The sequence below is a fragment of the Oryzias melastigma genome, linkage group LG12, assembly GCF_002922805.2.
Source record: "Oryzias melastigma strain HK-1 linkage group LG12, ASM292280v2, whole genome shotgun sequence".
Classification (NCBI taxonomy): Eukaryota; Metazoa; Chordata; class Actinopteri; order Beloniformes; family Adrianichthyidae; genus Oryzias; species Oryzias melastigma.
In genome coordinates, this window is record NC_050523.1 from 4,462,464 (window position 1) to 4,476,701 (window position 14,238).

The 14,238-nt window shown below is 39.1% G+C and overlaps 1 protein-coding gene across 2 annotated transcripts in view; it reads right to left on the reverse strand.

Moving 5' to 3' along the window:
- LOC112163497 (netrin receptor UNC5D) overlaps nt 1-14,238 on the reverse strand; it is a 79,697-nt gene that overhangs the window by 18,953 nt on the left and 46,506 nt on the right. For both annotated transcript variants that reach the window (XM_036214516.1, XM_024299923.2), the window contains exons 11-12: nt 9,175-9,346; nt 4,718-4,948 (exon numbers count right to left, since the gene is read on the reverse strand). In XM_036214516.1, the coding sequence (XP_036070409.1) occupies nt 4,718-4,948; nt 9,175-9,346 (403 nt within the window). The remainder of the gene's footprint in view (nt 1-4,717; nt 4,949-9,174; nt 9,347-14,238) is intronic.

A 14,238-nucleotide genomic window follows, 5' to 3' on the forward strand; every position in this document is an offset into this window, starting at 1 on the left:
CTTTCTATGAAATGAAAAGTTTAAAAGAATGTAATTTCTGCTTATATTTAAATTTTGACATTTAAGACACATTTACAGGAGTGATAGATTCCACAAAAAAAGTGTCTCAATGACAAGATTTCAGGAGGAGGTGAAATTGACCGAAACTGACATATGTCACATAACTGCAATGAAAACACTTTTTTTTCTGAATTAAATGAGTCACGTGACCAACAACCGGATAACATGTGATAACACGTGAGGTCCCACTGCATCACACAGATCGTCAGAAGTTGAGCATGTCATGTGGAATTGTTGGATCCACAGCTCCTCTGTAAAAAAATCTCTTCATCCGTAGATGCTCACACCTAGCTTGCTGCTAATAAGACGCCGACGTCTCCTTTGATAGATGATGATGAGCGCTAGAAATGTGAACGTATCTGCTGTAAATCAAAGTATTGTTCACATCCGTCGTCGTGTTTTTGAATGACTCGCCTTATCGGAAATTTGCAAAACTGCATTTTTTTTACACATTTCTTGAATTTGGATAAAGTTTCGTAGCTTTTTCTTAGCTTAATGAATCTGTATCAGTCATTTTGATAATCTGGTTTTAAGAGGTAAAATATTAACTTAGGACTTAATTGGATGGATAGATTCTTTCTTAATCCTCTCATCTTTATGTCTTCATATTTCTATTTTTTGTTGACAAAAAATGCTCTTTTCAATCAATAAAAGTCCAAGTAAAAACTGTGACTTGACATCAACTCTTATTTTGAAAGTTTAAGTAAAAAGAACAAAAAACAAAATCTCAAGCTGCTTATCTGGAGAGAGAGACTGAAAGAGGTTTTTGTGTAAAACGACAAAATGTGTGTGAAGCTACAATAAAAAAAAAAAAAAACACAAAAAATGAAAGAATAAAGTCTACATGAAATGTGCTGCAATCATTTTCTGAGGGAATGCTGAGCAGAGGCTGCACACAGCACTTTATTTATTTTTTTTAAACCGACTTGCATGAATGTGCAAATATTTTGTTTATCTTGGATTTGCAGGGAAGTGTGGCGGAAAAAAGGACAATGCAAAGTGTAGAGGCTGTCCTGAGCCAGATCGATTTTCAAGCTCGCAGGGGAAATTATTTGTCACATGAAGCACAGAACGCAAAAAAAAAAAAACACAAAAGAGAACAAATGAACAAATAACCATGTCTGACTGATGGAGGAGTGGAGTGAGTTAGCTCTTGGCACCTACATCCAATTTCTCATTATTCACTTGCAACTCTGCCCCTCGCATGAAGCCAAGACTCGAGCAGGACCAAAAGCTTTAAGAGGCAACCATCAGCCCTACTTCTGTAAAAACGCATGTTTAATTAGAGCGGGGAATTACCGCTTTGCTTTTATTCCAGAGAACATTTTCACAGCAAATAAGACGGAGCTCCAACCACAATGAGCACAAACTTTTCACACCTCACACAGGAAGAACTCGGCCCTAATCAAGACTGCGTCTAATTTTAACGCGTCTGAACGACGCGGAACGCAAAGCAACATTTAATTAACAGACAGCAAATTATGGAGGCAAAAGGGCAGAGAAGCAACCTTGGAGCATCTGTTGTAGTTGTAATTAAAAGTCCTCCTTTGTCTCCTCGTCATCCAGCATCTCCCAGTGGTGATGTTACCAAACAAGCGGCAGGCGGAGACTCACGCAGCAAATCAGAGCCTTTTTATCTGCTTTAATACATTAGATCCTTAACGTTTGAAACCTTTTGTGCTCAGAAATGCATCAAACTTTGTTGAGCCTGATTTTCTGTTTTCTAATTAATGTTTTGGATGGAGGAAAATGCTTTGGCGGGAAAAGGCAAAATTAGCTCTCTTCATTTAAAATTAAGTACTTTTGTCCAAATCATGTGACTGGAACACATGAATCACTTTGCTTTTTCAGCTCTGATTGATGCCAAAGTGTTTGAGAGAAGTGGGCGCCAAGATTACATCTGCACTCCAGGCTTTTAACAGTTATGATTGTTTTGGAGAAAAACGGCAAAAAGTTGTTTTTGGAAAAACCAAAAGTCAATAAAATGAAAAGTTATGGTTTGTAAATCTAATTGAACTCCAACTATCCTAATAAAATGTTGAGTTCATGTAATGTTTTCTGTAAACTATGAAGCTTTAGTGGCTCCTACAGGTTGGTGTTGGGTTGTTCGGTCCATAGAGGGTCATAGAAAGAGTGGCTTATAGGGAGTTTGCAGGTGTGTCTTACAGGTTCGTGTGGCCACCTTAAAGGGTAACCAAACTCTAAATCAACTTTTTTTGGTAGTTGAACTCTATAAATCGGGCTTTAAAAGTGCTGTTGGTCGTTGCCAAATTTTTGACAAACTTTCATTCCTGAAAATATAGTCTTTGTGCTGCCCCCCACAGGTTGAAACAATGTATTACAGTTCAATTTTGTGATTGGTCAAGTGGTCCCTGGTCATTTTTGGAGTTTCACGCCATCACGCTCTGCAGCTATAGTATAAAAGCCCCGCCCATCCTAATGGTCGAGCAGTTTATGATCTTGATATTTTGTGTGGACTACCGGCATTCCTTGTGTAGGTTTGCCCATTTTACACCTGCGTACAGCCTGTATCCACCCGTGAGGGCAATTGGGGCTAAAACTATGTTAAAACCGCCCTCAGCAAAGCACGTTCAAAGTCTTTTAGAAAGAAAAGACTATGGTTGTGTCCGAATTCCCTTCCTAATCTCTAATTACTAAAAAAAAGCGATATAGAGTGGGAGTATATAGCGCCCTGAATTTTAAAGGCAATTCGGACACGATGCTCACTACTTTTCTTTTATTTATCTAAATGTCTCATATGACGTCACAGATTTCACAAAGTCAAAATCTAATCACATTTCATAATGTTTATTCATGACTCCACTGTGTTCTGATAATGAAAATGTGGATAGTTTGTTAAAAAAATGACATTTAAACATTTTTTTATTAGGGAAATTGTTCGATTGCTATACATTGTGGTTTATATTAGCTTGTCTAATGAGCTAGTTTTTCGCAAAGATTTCTGGGAAATTTCTAGTGCACTCGATTTTGGAATTAGTAGAGTTGAAAATGGCAAACACACATATCTTATATAAATGTGCGCAAACGTGTATTTCAAGGTTCCGTGTTGAATATTCTTACGTTCACACGTCTCTAATATCATTTTTGGGCTATACATAAAAACACAAGGCCATAGAATGCACATTTAAGGATAAACCAGGTCTAACTTTGATTAATCAGGGACCTTTATTTGGTAGTAAAACATGGATGACGTCCTTTTTAATTATTGGAAATGCCAATCATTTGATATTGATAATTGCGGTCTATATAATATGTAAAAAGTCTTTCATATATCGGAATAAAAATGTGAAAGAAGCAAGATTTGCATCACTTTGACATTTAGCACCAAAACTCCTCAAACTGTAAATGGCAGAAATGTGCTGGTAAATAGTAGAAATGGAAGTAGAAGAAGCCCCTCCCTGCTTGTTCAGTGTGAAAATCAGGGTTCTTGAACGCGTCACAATCTGGATTGAATGTAGGTTAAAGTTCAAGTCTGTGCTGCTATTTTCTGTTTGCATTCATGAAGGGGAGAGTTGGATGCAGGGCCATCAAAGCTCAGTCCAAGACGAATCCTTTGCAGACTGGAGGCAAGAATTAGCTCAAAACCCGATTCTCCCAAAGGGGAAAAGTTCAGCAAATTCTGGGCATCAAAGAACACGACTCTAATTAAGCTCTCATAGAGCGCTTTCACACTGATGTGCTAAATATATCCTTTCTTTTTCCCCTCTGCTCAGCTAAATGCTTTGACCACTGCGGCGTCCATGTTGATAAATCAGCCAGCCTCTTTTCAAAAACACAACGCCGCAGTTCAAAGGCAGTTCACTACCTGCTGCCCTAAAGTGGGGGGCTCACTGTTCGCTGGCGTGATCCCGCCTGCCTTCACGGGAGCACTTTGAGCGTGCTGCTGCTTGAAGCTGCCACATTCAGTTCAGGGCAGAGCCGAGCCAGACAACACCTGCAGTAAACCAGGCTGAGAAAGCAGACGGTTCTCTCCAGATTTATTGGATTAAGATGCTTTCTGACACGTTTGCAGTCCTTTAATAGGCTTTACACCAGAAACAAGAGAAAGTGACAGACAGTGAGGGGCGGCTGGGCTCATAAACTTGTTATAGAGCTGCTTCAACCTTTGCCAATATTTGGTCTTTTCGTGCTCTGACAAAAACACACTCATTGGTGCTAAAAAAACACACACAAAAAAGTGAATCTGAAGGATTATTCGTCAATTTAAAGGTGAAATGAGTTATTTTAATGACCCAGTTTTATCTGGGAGCTTCAAGGAACACGTCCGAGGAAGTGCACATGGCACCATTTCAGGACAAAAAAGGAAACAAAGCCTCTAAAGAGTCCAGACTGCCCCAGTCCTCATTAAGAGAAACAGATTATCTTATCAAAGACGTGTCAAATTTTAAAGATGCCATAGTTAAAAGGTCACCGAGGGACCCGGGCTAACCTCTTTTCAACCGAACGCCTCTGAAGTTAATGGTCAACCATCTCATGAGCCATTAGCTAAATGGAACTCTCAGGCTATGAATTTAAATATAACTCATATTGAAAATGCATGGGCCTTTGAACCTGTCATGTATGAGAGCAGAAATGTATTCCGGGACGCCATTTTTCTGACTGCATGAATTAATAATTCCTGGTCCTGCATCATTACCTGAAATGCATGGGGCGTGTCGTCCACACAGTACACCCTGAGGGTGAAGCCCAGAGAGTTGCCGGTATCGGGGCCACCGAACACGGCCAGCCTCAGCCGCTTGGCTGCCTCTTGGTTCAGAGGCTCCCCCACCAGCGCGTAGCGACCCGGCTGCCCCAGCAGCACGTGGCACCGCTGGGCCTCCAGCAGGCAGTAGCAGCTCGTGCTCTCCTCGTCCGCGCACATCACCTCCTGTTGAAGCAAGGAGACCGACGTCAGCAGCACGACCGGCGATTTTCTGAGTTTAGAGGAGACAAATCCGAACTTTTTGACCGTTTATAGAAGGGTTTGATGTCACTCACTGGTTTATTTTGGAGAAAGCTGAAGCCGGTTGGCTAAAAAAAAGATAATATGAGAAGCAAACCGCCACTACTTTGATCTGTCAGGTGACCACGCCCACTTTTGACAACAATTTTCAATAAATGGAAACCAACACTTCAACATCAAAGCTTTAGCACCAATGTTAACAGAATAATTCTGAGAGGTTATGAAGTTTTTATTTTAAATCAAGACAATTACAAAAATAACACAATCGGTAGTTAAAAGAATAACTAAAAGATCCCCCCAGTTTTATTTTTATATATCCTCTCTCGGGTTAATGCTTAAAGTTTCAAGCTATTGAAGCACCAATAGCTGAAAATGAATGAAACTTGGAAAAAAAGTCAGTTATTTATTATCGTTGTGAATCACTTCCATTGTGTTGTGGCTTTTGTCATCATGTTATGGCTTTTGTTGTCGTGCTTCGGCTTTTGTCATTTTGTGTTGTCCACTTTTTTTGATCATTCTTTGGCTTTTTTCATCATGTTGTTGGTTTTTGTCGTTGTGCTTCGGCTTTTGTTGTCGTGCTCGGCGTCTGATGTTGTGCTTCGGGTTTTGTCGTCTTGTTGTTGGCTTTTGTCGCGGTGCATCCGCTTTTCTCATCATGTTGTGGCTTTTGTCGGCGTATTTCAGCTTTTGTGGCCGTGTTGTTGACTTTTGTCGTGCTATGGCTTTTATCGTTGGGTTGCCAGCTTTTGTCCATCATGCTTCAGCTTTTGTCATCGTGTCTTGACTTTTGTTGCCGTGTTGTAGCTTTTATTGTCATGTCTCGGCTTTTGATGTTGTGCTTCGGGTTTTGTCGTCTTGTTGTTGGCTTTTGTTGTCGTGCTTCAGCTTTTGTCGTCATGCTTCGGCTTTTGCCGTCGTATTTCAGCCTTTGTTATCATGTCTCGGCGTTTGTCGTCATGCTTCGGCTTTTGTCATCATGTTGTGGCTTTCTTCGTTGTGTTGTCGGCTTTTGTCGTCGTGTTATAGCTTTTGCTGTCATGTCTTGGTTATTGTTGTCGTGTTGTCAACTTCTCTCAACGTGCTTTGGCTTTTGACGTTGTGTTTTGGCTGTTGTCGCAGTTCTTTGGCTTTTGTCGTTGTGCTTCAGATTTTGTTGCCAGGTTTTGGCTTTTGTCATCTTGTTGTCGGCTTTGGTCGTCATGCTTTGGCTTTTGTTGTCGTCCTACGGTTTTGTCGTTGTGTTGGGTCTTTTGCATTTACGATCATCCACCGTTTAGATCAACTGACGGTTTGAAAAGTCGCCGCATCAGAACTTGATGATTTCCCGTTGATCTCATAGACAGTCAAAGACTTTTGTGTTGCTGGAGACTCATCTCTGGTCTTAAAGGGTTAAGCCTCATCTAGGAGGTGAAAAACGCTTTTAGAACCAGGCTGCAATTACTTTCACTTTTGTTTTTGAGTTGGACCAGCTGACCAAGTCTGTCTTAACCCTTTAACGGTGATGCCATTGGCGACGCCTAAACAACATTCTCTTTGACATTCCGTAAGTCTTCAACTATTTGTGATCAGTGTGAATCTGCCGACTCTGATCTCGAGTAAAATGTCTTTTTGTATCGACTTTACGCCGACATGCAACACTTTACATTAAATGCAACTAATGCATCTTGTTTAGAACAAATATGTGTATTTATGGTTAAAATTTTTTTTAATGGTATCATTACATTTGTATGTGGATGCAACTTTTTTTATTTCCTTTTCTGATCAAGTCACGACCAATAAGTTGATATTGGTGTATATATATATACACATATATATTGATATACATCTCTTTAGTTTGTTTTCTTTAGTATTTTGGTTTTGAATTCATGAAATAAACACATTTCAAATAACAGCATAGAACAGCTAAATTTATGCTGTCTGCTCTAAAGTGGTAAGTTGGCATGTTCAAACAACTTTCAAGCTTATTTGTCTATTTTTGATTGGCTAGGGGTCTTGTGATGTAATATCCTCATGACGATCAATTCACTTTTAAATGAAAAAACTGGAAATCCATTGCAGCTCATCTGATATTAGTCTCTTTTTTAGAGCTTTGACGATAAACCATTCAATTCAATAAAAAATAAATGGTGAAATAATTGCTAATGACTAAAAAAGGCTTGTTTTTAACCAAAAAATGATTACAGCAAGACCGCTTTCTACCCGGAAACCTTGGAAAGTGTTCAGCAAATGAATTCCAGTGGATGAAAAACAGATGGGAATTCATGGTTGTGACAGAACGGAGTAGCGGGGAGCAGTTTTAGCCAATTGCTGATTAGTCCTCGCCTTGTGCTGAATTCTCCCTGAATGGCTTTTGACTCATAACTGTGACCCAGCGGTCCCCTCTGCGTACGGCCCGGCGGAGGCATAGAACGCAATGCAAAGTAATTTAGTGGCCCGCAGCTTCTTAAGCCTGCCCCATTAACGCTGCAGCATACATGACGGATCACCATGAAATAGCGCAACCAGCCGGGGGAGAAATGATCGAGTCAAACAAGTGTTAAAAAAAAAGCGAGCGCGGGCCTAAATGGGAATGGCGCTCAGAGGCAGACGGGGGTGAAAGAGAGGAGCGAAGGGGAAAGGAAGGAGAGGAAGACGGATGGGAGAGACAGACATTATTCTCCCATTATATTACTAATTCCAGAGATTAGGTTTTGAGTAAGCATCCTTTCCCAGATAACGGGCTCATTATTTCTCGGTGACAGAGATGGGCCACGCCGTTACATTCCAAGAAAATGCTTTCTCCCTGAACCTGCTTTCATCTTTCCGCTCCTCTCTGGTGGCTTTCCTCCTGTTCCTTCCTCTTTGTTGGCATAACCCCCCCCCACATCCCCTACAGTGATGGGTATTTTCATAGCTCCCTTTTGTGCAACTCGTCTGCTGGTAAATTACAAGTAAATGTCAGGCGGAGTGAAAGGGCTGGGCTGGGGAAGAGTCACAGACCCCCCTGGAGTTCAGGAAAACTGAGGTCGCTCTGACACCATGAGATCTCTCCTGAGCGCTTTTTTTTTTTTTGATGAGTTTAGTAAAACATTAAAGATGCATTTTAGGGGTGAGGACCAAGAAAGCACGCGAGAAGCAGCAGAAGGTGTTAGATTTACTGCCTGTGTGAGGCAAGAGATGCTCCCCAGGACAGAGCCGCCCGCCGAAGGGCTTCAGAGGTGTTATTTTACGAAGGAGAAGGAAAAATAAAAAGCGTGATGCATTTTGAGTTTTAAATCTTTCAGAAAGCTGTGCTTTCATACCTGCAAAGAGAGGATGGAGTGTTTCTGTAAAAAAAAAGTCAGTTTTGAGATCAAAATGTTTTAAATTGCAAACAAAATGTAAACATTTTAAGAAAAAAAACTAGTGCTGGGAATCGATTAAACAAAAAAAAGTTTTAGAAATTAAATATTAAATACTTATATTTGCAAATTATGAAGTTTTACTCTTAACACTTTACATTTTTCTTGTAATTTAGAACATTTTGATCTCAAAACTGAGACTTTTGCTTGTGATATAGTGGCACTAAAGTCACTTTAAAGAGAGAGGCTTTGAAATTTAACTCTGCGTGTGTCGGTTCGTTTTATTTTGAAAGAGCTAAAAAGGTCTCATTGAATATAATAAAATCCTTTCATGATTGGCTCTTGAACTGCACAGGAACGATCAATGGGTACAATTAAACTCTGTGAGAAAAAAATTGCTTCTTTTGTTCAACACAAAGAGAAAAATCAGCAGTAAATTATTGGAAGAAGAAAAAAAAAAAAAAAAAAAAGAAAAAGGTCCTTTTAAGCACAACTGTCACGCTTTTCTAATGAGAATGATAAAAGTGGACTCCGCAGAGGGATTTAGAGAAGTACCGTTAATATCATCATTAATCTTTGGTTCGATCAGACGTGTCTTTTGGACCTTAAACTCCAGGAGGTATGTCTTTCAAAGAAAAGATCTTTTCCAGGATGACAAATCTGAGCTGGCAACCCTGAAATCAGCTCTGCGCTTCCATGACTAAACTCCAGGATGAAAATGCATCGTCAAAGTAGGTCATAGCAGCTTTTCAGATCCTACCTGAATCTGTTCTGCAGTGTCATTTCAAAGCGACCTGTTCTGTTCTGCAGAGTTGAAGAGGAGCGGCTCACCTCCCACTTGTTGTCCAGGATTTGTCTCTTTAACCGGATGGTCCAGTTGTCGGCAGAAACCTCTGCACAATGCGCGATGGTCATGGCCACGGCGCAGGACAGGTCCAGGCCCGGCGGGCCGTACGTGACTGCGGGGCTCAGGAAGACCTCCGACTCGTCCTCGGATAAGGCGCTGCATAAACACAAGTCCCATCATTTAGCATTTATGCAAACATTTTAGGATAATCCAAAAAAGGAAGACTTTGATAAACACGAGCTGATGAGTATTCCGAGCGTAACCTCTGCATAAACAAACTCAAATCCTTGGACACTCATAATGAATCAATGCCTCACTAGCTGACACACAGATAGAGGAAGATTAAAGCACCAAGACTAATGGACGGCGAGGCTGGGGAGGACAGGCTTTAGCGCGGAGCGTGTAAGCTCGGTGGGTCGATGGGGCTTATGAAGCCTGCTCTGGCCAGCCTGGTGACAGATTAGCCAGGCCAAGCTGCTCTTGGCCAGGGGCCCAAACTTGGCTGGAGGCCCTAAAGACTGAGCGAATCGATGGGACCACCATCAGTCATGCAGCTGGCCCGGCTGGATACCCCACAAACGCAGGACACAGCGCCGGAGCTGTTGTCACTGCAGCAGCGTGGCAGTTCTCTGCATCATTAATAAAACCGAGGAGGGGACGGAGCCTGACGTGCACACGAACGTGGACAAACAAAGGAGGTGCGAGTGATGACAGAAACACCCAAACAGACGCATTTGATGCTGCATTTTAATATGCAGAAGCTTTACATTAAAGTCGTTTATCAGCTTCTTGTCATTCGAGTTAATGAACCCTCATTAATGAGAAAAATTTAGACAAAAATATGAGAGTAAACATGGGTAAATCTTAAAAAAAAGGTCAGATGGAGGAGATTTGACTTTAAAGACGATGCAAAAATCAACTCAGTGACCTTGTGTAAGAGTGTCCACCCTGAGACTGGAAGGTCGTGAGTTCAAATCCATACCAAAGACTCTAAAATGGGACTTAATGCCTCCCTGCATGACACTCAGAATTAATAAGAGGATGGATCGGGGGGGTTAGACCGCCAATGGTTGCTGAGGGCGACTATGTCTGCAATCACCGCTCCCCCAAGGGATGGGCCAAATGTGGAGGATAAATTTTACACACTGCTGTGCATAACTACGAAAGCCAAAAATGGTCTTTCTTACTTTTTAATTTTTTCTTATGATAACGAGATATTGGATCTTGTTATCACGAGAAAATGAACTTCATCCTGTTTTCACAAGCAATGAGATAACAAATTAATTTTCTCGTGATAATGAGAAAATAGATCTCATTATCACGAGACAGCAAAATTAATGGTCTAGTGATAACAAACTAGTGGATCTCGTTATCATGAGATAACAATATTCATGTTCTCATGATAACCAGATAGTGGATCTCATTATCATGAGATAACAAAATACATATTCTCCTAATAAAGAGATAACGGATCTCGTTCTCACAAGAAAATACATTTTGTTATCTCGTTATCACGTGCGAATTAATAAAATTAATTTTCTCATGATAACGAGATAATAGATCCCGTTATCACAACACAACACAATTAATGTTTTCGTGATAATGAGATAGTGGATTTTGTAATCATGAGATAATAAATCTCATGTTCTGATGATAACGAGATAATGGATCTCAGTGTCATGGGATAACAAAATCCATGTTCTCATGATAATGAGATAGTGGATCTCGTTATCACGAGATAACAAAATCCATGTTCTCATAATAATTAAATAGTGGATCCTGTTATCACAAGACCACGAAATGTATGTTCTTATTATAGCGAGATTGTGGATCTCGTTATCATGAGATAAGAAAATTCATGTTAACTCATTATCACAAGAAACGAGATAACAAAATTCACTTTTTCGTGATAACGAAATAATGAATAATATACTGTAGCTTCCCTCTCTCCTCCTTTGCTGCACTAAAACAAAAAGACTTTAGCTATTTTAAGCCTCTTTATTTTACAGTTAAAAAAAACAACAACAGCAGAAGAAAACAATCCACTAAAGTTATTTTTTATTCTTTTTTTTAATTTATTAGTGGAGCTATGCAAACAAACAGGTTGAATGACAGATGACAGAACCTGGGCCGCCTGTGTCTCTGCAAGGTGCGTTCACTGAGGTCCGGACATTAGCATACTCAAACAGCCACTCAGCCCAACTCAGTCTGTAACATTACTTTTTTCCATTTTTATACAATTCACAGCAAAACAAAGCAGTTTGTCTGAAAAAATATTGACACAATTTAAATCAATCAATTAGAAATGAATCAGTTCTTGTGGTGTTTAACATTTTCTTTACTTTGTTTTGCTGCAGATGTCCAGATTTTTCCCAACAATATAAGACATTCTTTAAAATAAAAAAAACTAAATAACCTCTGCAGCTATTTCTATTTATCAATGATGATCTTACAATAGACCGCATTTTATATTTGAGCTCCAAACTCTAAACAAACAGGGGGCATGAACTTTTGATTGACAGCTGCCTTTGTCTGCTTGCAAACAAACAAATCAATGGTTAAGAAAAATTATTTTAAAGTGTGAGACACTGCGCTTTTTAAAGACCCACTCTGATTAAAATTGTGTTTTTAACGTGTTCTTGTGGTATTTTATTAATGATGGACCACATATATTTTAAAAAAGTAAGCCGACAATGTCGTTTCTGAATATTTCTTTAGTTAAATACTAACAGTAGTAGTCTGCTATTAATACACACCCTGTACTATCACATACTGTAGTCACTTTAAAAAACTGCTTTTCTGCACTTTTCAACCTGTGCAATATTCTGACTTGTGTTACAATGACCTATTATCTCTCTGTAAGATTATGCAGGTGATAAATATTTTTAACTGTACATGCTGTATCCTGGTCTTTATCCCTTGACTGTAATGCTGTAACATGAAAATGTTCCCATTATGGGAGGAATTAAGAGTTATCTTAGATCACTTCATCTCATCTTCAATCAGGAGCAGATGTAAAAGGCAGTTTGAAAAAGAGTGTAAAATCAAATCATTTTTATTTCTATAGCACTTTTCATATAAAACACAACACCAAAACAAAGGAAACAAAATAAATAATATAAAAACAAGCAAGAAAATTAACCACAATCAGCTACCCCTTTCACACCTCTCACCGTCTGACCGATGGGAAAAATGCTGAGCACGAAACAAAAACAAAAAAAGGTGGTTGTTGGAAAAGGTAACAGTTTGCATTTGGCAAATAAAAAATATAAATAAAAATAGACTAACAAGTAAACATACTGATAAAAGCAAAAAAAAGAAAAAACAATAAAACATTGAAATAAGGAATGTTAAAATACATTATTAATAATCTGGTATAAATTCATAAAGCATGATAAAATACATTATAACTAGAAAATTTGCATTACCTGCATTACTTATTTTGCAAAAATATTTAGTGTGTTGCTTTAATTTGAACTAAACTCCAAAGAAGCCCAAAAAAACCTTAGATGTCAAATTAGCCAAAAAAGCTAGCACGTTGCTAAAATACTTGCTAAACTCCAAAGCTAAATTCCTCAGTAAATGCCAAAGTAGTCAAAGAAAAAACGTTAGCTTGTTGCTAAAATAGAAGCTAAACTCTAAATTAGCCTAAAAACCCAGGTATATAACAAATTAGCCAAAATATTAGCACGTTGCTAAAATACTAGCTAAACTCCAAAACTAAATCCCTCAGTAAATGCCAAAGTAGTCAAAAAAACGTTAGCTTGTTGCTAAAATAGAACCTAAACTCTAAATTAGCCTAAAAACCCAGGTATATAACAAATTAGCCAAAATATTAGCATGTTGCTAAAATATTAGCTAAACTCCAAATTAGCATAAACCCTCAGTAGATGCCAAATTACCCAAATATATCAGCTTAATGCCACATTTTTTTAATATTACTCTAAAAGATGAAAACATAGTACATGAATATGTATACAGGCTTGTTAGTGATCTACTTAAAAATACTGAATTTGAAGACTTTCTTATTCATTTCCTATGGGGCATATTTTACTCAATATTTCAAAAACTAGTTTATAAATACTAGCAGTAATGTCCTGAACGAGCAAGCTGTAAAGCATTCACAGAAATAATAAAAAAAAAAAATAATATAAGTAGTAAAATTAGCTAAAAGTTAAGTAGAAAATGTGCAGGGGAGGCCACACGCTCCACTTGTTGACAAATAGATCCATGTACGTCTTTGTTTTCTGTTGGAGTTGGCATTTGGTTCACAACTGTGGGACTATTAATCGCAATTTTTGTTCCACCTGTAATGTTATGTTGATGGCTGTAAGCTAGAGGGAGGCTGTAACACAGGTTTTAGATTTATGTTAATCATAATAGTGTGAATTGGCTAAAGGAGAAAGCAGATAATGGTATGAAGACGGGTTAGTGGGTTTGCTAACGCGCTTACTTCTGCGTCGTTTGATTTTTTTGGAAAAACAAAGCCCTTCCGCCGCATGTGTTAGTAGTTTTCCATCTTTGCATTAATTAGCAGTAAAAGGCTTGACAGCGAGCGTGTGTCTTGAGTGCTGACGGGTTACCATGCGGCGCGGCGTGCTATTGAGCTCGTCTGGCTCCTTCTCCCGGTTCCTCGTGCTGTGTGAAGCTCTTACCGACTGACACGCCACAATTAAAAGAGCTGCTGTCTAAATATAAAACCCCACACACCCAGGAAGCACTCTGGCCATGCGGCTGCAGTTTTCTGCTAATCAGCCCCGGGCTGGAGGAAACCAAGGTTACCTGCTGCTGTGAGTGTGGTAATTAGCCAGACTGCCTGTGTACAAAGATTAAAGATGATTATTTAGCATCCCTGATTGTGTTTACCAGAACAGATCACTCAGTGATGGTGGCTGGATTCCAGTTAATAGTTAGGCACAACACGCCTGTTTTGCAAAATAAAATCCCACAATTTTGTTTATTTTTTTGTGTGTTTTTAGCATCAAACTCAGCTTTGAGTTGTGATCTTAATTAAATAGGACAGTGCAGGTTAATGCAGTTTTGTTTGT